The sequence below is a fragment of the Euphorbia lathyris genome, chromosome 2 (assembly GCF_963576675.1).
Source record: "Euphorbia lathyris chromosome 2, ddEupLath1.1, whole genome shotgun sequence".
Lineage (NCBI taxonomy): Eukaryota > Viridiplantae > Streptophyta > Magnoliopsida > Malpighiales > Euphorbiaceae > Euphorbia > Euphorbia lathyris.
The window spans coordinates 139,798,974-139,804,843 of NC_088911.1; the positions used below are offsets into that span (position 1 = coordinate 139,798,974).

Genomic DNA, 5,870 nt, shown 5'->3' on the forward strand with positions numbered 1-5,870 from the left:
ACAAATATCATACTTCACGGATAAATTTGTCCGAAAATGTTTCTTTTTCTTCTATATATTTAATGTGAAAAGAAACTATAAAAATTTCAAAGTATAATAAATAAAATTCTACATTTATTTACAATTCTAAATTTACATTTTTAATAGTTTAAATGCTCTTATAATATCCTAAACATGTAAAATTGAAAGATATGAAAACTAAAGATGTTTTTTTTTTCCCCAATAATAATAAACTATCAACAAAGATAGAAAAAACCTTTGGCAAAAGTTGAATGCTGAAATGTCCTGCTGGTATTTATGTCAAAATAATCAGGTTTTCTCATTAAAAAAATTAACACTACCACTGGCTCTAACCCTGTAGTTCTTTCTCTACCTCTGCAAAACTTTCTGGCTGATTTTTTCTAAACCTATCTGAAACAGCCATAAACAGCGGAAAAATCAACCCTTAAATTAAAGTATTTAAGGATTTCTGTAAATTAATACAATTCAATTGCCTTCAAATAAGTTCCTCAATCTATTCCGGGCCTCTTCAGAAAGACCGCAAAATCTCAATCTTTGCCTTTGAGGAGGACATGATGACTCCATGAGAGAAGATGAAGAAAAGCAGATGACGACAGCGGTTAGATTGTCTGTTGAATGTAATCGAGTTGCTTCGTTGACTAGTTCTCTAGCACAGAGTTCTGGGTCGTTGTGCCGTCTCAGACCACGGCGGACAAAGCTCACAGCGTTCTGGCTTGATAGAACGTCCCATATGCCGTCACAACCAATGATTAGAAATTCATCTTCTTCGGTTAACATGATCTGTTGAACGTCTGGTTCGGCAATAAGTGGGGATGCTGCCCCGAGTGGGAGTTTCAAATCCCAGTCTCCAAGAGCTCGAGTAACTGAGAGGTAACCGTTCAGATATTCATCTTCGAAATAGCCGCCTAGTTCCTCAACGCGCTTGCGTTCTGGTACATATGAAGGCCTGTGATCTTGAGACATGTCAACAGCAGCACCTTTCCTGCATAGGACTGCACGGCAATCGCCAGCATTTGCAACCAATAGATGCCTTCCGAGAACAAGGGCAGTCAGAGCAGTAGTTCCACAAGAACTGCTAACGCTTCCTTCATCAGATAAGGCAATGTCAGCCACTAAAAATGCTTTCCTATGTGAATCCATCAATGCTTCTAAGAAGGCAGCATCAACATCAGATGTTTGTGGCAACTCGGCATCTTCGAAAAACAACCTCATTGCATTTCTCTTCATGTAAACAGCAGCATCTGATCCTCCATGACCATCAAAGACAGCATAAAAAGCACTTGGGCCCTTGAAAAAAGAACCCAGTTGAGCAGATAGATCATCAATGCGGATGTGCTCATCATCCATGGAGGGCCTGGTTCCAATATCAGCATAGCTACCAGAGCGAATGCTTGGAAAAGGCATAGCAGCAGAAGACTCAATTGTCACTTCTCTCATGATGTCTGTGTGGCTCATTGCCTGCAGTTGAACAAAGGAAGTGGTTAACAAATATTCTAAATCGCCCGTTCATGGACCAGTACAAAAAATAGAAACATTCAAACTCACAGAAACACATAAACAAACTGGAATATGGTTTGGGGTTAGCTAATCTAACACAAAGCAGAAGCCTTAATTACTATAGCTGCCTTTTCACTGACTATAACTTTATAAATATTTCTTTCAAGCCTCTTCTTCAGCCCCATTATGTTTGAGGGCTTATCCCAACCAATAAGGAATCCATCAAAAACTCTCTTACCTCCCTTTAATAACCCTCTATCCACCCCATCAACACAAGCCAAAGTCAAACGCAATAACTAATATAAAAGCCAAGAAGAATTTAATTTTCAAACTGGAATATGGTTTGGGGTTAGCTAATCTAACACAAATCAGAAGCCTTAATTACCATAGCTGCCTTTTTACTGCTTATAACTTTCTAATTATTTCTTCCAAGCCTCTTCTGCCCCCATTATGTTTGAGGGCTTATCCCAATAAGGAATCCATCAAAACCTATCTCTTACCTCCCTTTAACAACCCTCTATCCACCCCATCAAAACGAGACAAAGTCAAACGCAATAACTAATACAAAAGCCAATAAGAACTCAATTTTCATAAGCTGAATCACAAATATACATGATTCAGTACTCAAAAACTACAGATAAAATCTCGAGCTTTAATTGCAGCAGATATACATAACCATCAATATAAACTCGAAATTAAATTGCCAAAGCCTTCCAAATTTAGCAGATTATAATATCAAGAGAAACACCCCATCTAATTCGTTAAACAATAAGCTACTCTAATAGATCGAGAACATGATAATCCCCCAAATCGACCACGAATCAATAGACAGAAAAATTAATATCCCCAAAACAATTCCATAAACACGAATCAGAATATTAACATACGCAAACGCAAAGATCAGAAAAACATAGAATATCAATAAGGAAGGAAAAATAACATACGGATTCAAATCGCGCGATGCCGGTAGGAATCGACTCAAAGATCGGAGTCGAAGGAGCAGAGACATCAACGTTGAGGTTCTGGAGGTGATACTGCACATCAAGAACCGGAGGTCGGCTCTGTTGACAGATAATCTCAGCATCCGGTACCAATTTTTGACTCATAATCATCATGTAAACGTCGCCGCTGAAAACAGAGACTACGAATCTTCCTCTTCTAGCTAGGGTTCCGCGCCGAATATGCGAATCAAGATTCTTCTTTCCTCTTCAATTTCACAGAAATCAAATTCGCCGCTTTAGTTTCTCAAATCAAAGCACTCAATCAATCAATTTATATTCTAGGGTTTCCTTCCGACTCTGAATCTCTAACCTCTCCCGGTTTCTGTATAAACGTGCAATGTATTTTGAAAGATGAATCCTAATACGGAAACTTTAGGTTTTTATATATCATATTTTAATTTTGATTTTGATTTTTATATATTAATAAAATATATATAAATATTAGTATTACTAATTACTTTTTTCCCCATAAGTTAATTAATGAAAAAACATTTAAATTTAAATAATCGTGTTTAATGTTTTTTTGTGGTTTTTAATTATTATAATTAATATCAATCATTCAATATAATTTTATTCTAAATAATAAATTTAAGTAGGGATAAGAATCAATTTTGAGGAGAAAATTTAGTTTTACCTTTATAAGTTTAATACTACCTTATTAGTATAAATTTTAACTCATTTTTTAAATGTTTAAAAGTATTTTGTAACTAATTTTATTAATATTTATTTAGAAAATAATAAAATTAAACTAATTTTCTATCATAATGTGACAAAATTAAAGAATTTTATAAGAAAGAAAAATTATATTTTGGAACAAATTTAACCCTATCTCAATTAAGTATTAATTTAATCAAATAATACATATTATAAAGGTAAATTTAAAAAAACTATGCACCTTCACGTATTTTCAAACTGATACGTGAAAAAAATTTGACCAAAAAGTGTGACTGAGATTTTTCGTTTTACTAAAAATAAGGATCTTAAAATTAAAAATAGTGTTAACGACCTTAAAATTGAAAAAGCCAAAGACTTGATGATATTATAAATAACTTTAATTCTTAAAGTTTTTAATTTTGGGGAGATTTAGGTATTGTTTGGTGAGAAGAGAGAAAATAAATGTTTTAAAAAACTCCAATAATGATGATTTTTGAAAAATAAAATATTTGGTTTCATAGTAAATGTGTACTAAACAATTTTAATTTTTAGAATTTTTAATTTTAAGGTCGTTAACTGTCATTTTTATAACTAAATTAATTATTAATATTTGTTTTAAATTTTAATTAAATATTTTTTAGTTAAATATTATTTATATTTCTTTTTGTAGGAAAATAATATAAAGGGAAGTAGACAACTTTTTCCCATATTTAAATAATTTTACATGTTTTTATCTTAGCATTTAATATATTTTTCATATAATTATTATTCACTCATTTTCTTTCCAAACTAATTATTTTTTGAAAGACTTTCTAAACTAATTATTAATAACTAGATGAAAGGAAAGGGAAAAACATAAACTTTACCGTATTCGATAATCGTCTCCCAACATACAACAGAAATACGAGTCCAACTCTAACCATATGTATCGAATTATCAATAGAAATCCAAGAAATATGACAAATGAATTGAAACAGAAGTTCATGATGCTGAACAAAAATTGACATAGAGAAAACATTTTGGATGAAACGTCTTTATATTTCAAATAAACCAAAAATCACTCTTATATAGGAAGAACTATTATAACGTTTGTCTTCCTGAATTAATTAATTTTTAATGAGAAATTAATCTTATTAGATTAATTTGTGTTAATTACAATTAAAACCACTGTAACCACTAAAATGTTTTATAGAATAAATTCCATTTAATTCAATTAATGAGATTTACTTCTCTAATAACCACCATAGTGTTTCTAAATATTAAATTAAATTTAAGGGATGTGTCAACTTTTTATATAGTTTTTCTTCTCAACTTGACAAAAAAACAGTGGCTTAACACATTAGATATTGCTCTCGTTGAACCATAGTTAGAGGTTTTCAGAATTCAATTATTATATATACAGTTATGTTACTTACAACTTACAAGTAGATCCACTGTAACCACTAAAATGTTTTATATAATTAGACCTAATATATTCCTAACGCCCTTAAGTTGTACAAAAAAAAATGTAACTGACTCTTGAGCTTCAAAATGTTACAACTAACCTCCTCCCCTCAAATAGGTTAATATTTGTGATTTTATGAGTTTTTGCCGTTTTATTACTGTACCAGTAGATTAGTTAGATTTATCAACCGATGTCTTGAAAATCTTTTATTTCTGATGTAATACTATGTTAAATGTTTTTTTTATTCAGGGGTTACTTGTTGAGGAGTTATTTGTTCAAAATAAGCAACTTAAGAGGTTATTTGTTCCAAATAAGCAACTTGATGGGGTTAGTTGTAACATTTTAAAGTTCAGAAAACAGTTACAGTTTTTGGACAACTCGGAGGGATTTGGGAATGTATCAGGCTGGAATTAATAATAAATATTAGGGAAAATTACACAGAAATTCATATTTCAAAAACTATTTACAACTATGCAAGTCATAATTTTAGATTATGTCAAACTAGTAAAATCAATACTTGTAATATATTTTAAGAATTATAATTTATAAATTAGAAGTCTACAATATATTTTCTAGAGTTTATAATTTATGAATTGGAGTTTATAATTTTTAAATTATGGTGTAAAATCATAATATATAAAGAATAATGACATATTAAAAATCAAGTTTAGTGATATGACTTAGTTGTAATTTTGCACTTAATTATAATATTCATGTATTTGACCCTAAATATTAATTCCATTTACTTCTCTAGTAACCGTCATAGGGCTTGTGAAAATTAAATTAAATGTAAGATGACACGTCAATTTTCTATATAGTTTTTTTTTCTCAATTTGACAAAAAAAATTAAGTTAACACGTCAGATATTACTCACGTGGATGCATAATTAGAGGTTTTCTATTGTTTTTTTTTTTTGGTTCGTAGAGGTTTTCTATTATTATATAGATAAACAGATTGTTTCTGAATTTTAATTAAATACTTTTTAATTAAATATTTAAGAAGAAAATTAATAAAAAGGAAAAGAAAATAGACACCTTTTCCCCATATTTAAATTATTTTACATGTTTTTTTTTTTGAGAAAATTAATTTACATGTTTTTTTTTTGAGAAAATTAATTTACATGTTTTTTTTTTGAGAAAATTAATTTACATGTTTTTATCTTAGCAATTCAATATATTTTTTTAAAACTATAGTTAAATATTTTTAAATAATGTATTATTGTCAATTATCATGTGTCACACTCACAGTAACGG

At 30.1% G+C, this 5,870-nt stretch overlaps 1 protein-coding gene across 1 annotated transcript; it reads right to left on the reverse strand.

Moving 5' to 3' along the window:
- Positions 1-273: 273 nt before the first annotated feature.
- LOC136220116 (probable protein phosphatase 2C 13) lies at positions 274-2,874 on the reverse strand. Its single transcript, XM_066007817.1, has 2 exons — positions 2,463-2,874; positions 274-1,479 (listed from the first exon to the last, which is right to left on the reverse strand). Exons 1-2 carry the CDS (start codon positions 2,631-2,633, stop codon positions 487-489), a joined length of 1,164 nt encoding a protein of 387 aa, XP_065863889.1. The 5' UTR covers positions 2,634-2,874; the 3' UTR covers positions 274-486.
- Positions 2,875-5,870: the final 2,996 nt, after the last annotated feature.

What these genes read in the sequence shown, in the direction of transcription:
- LOC136220116 (XM_066007817.1), bottom strand. Translation starts at nt 2,633, where the DNA reads ATGATGATTATGAGTCAAAAATTGGTACCGGATGCTGAGATTATCTGT. An exon ending in GCATCGCGCGATTTGAATCC is followed by an intron (nt 1,480 to 2,462) that starts GTATGTTATTTT and finishes GTTCAACTGCAG; the next exon opens with GCAATGAGCCACACAGACAT.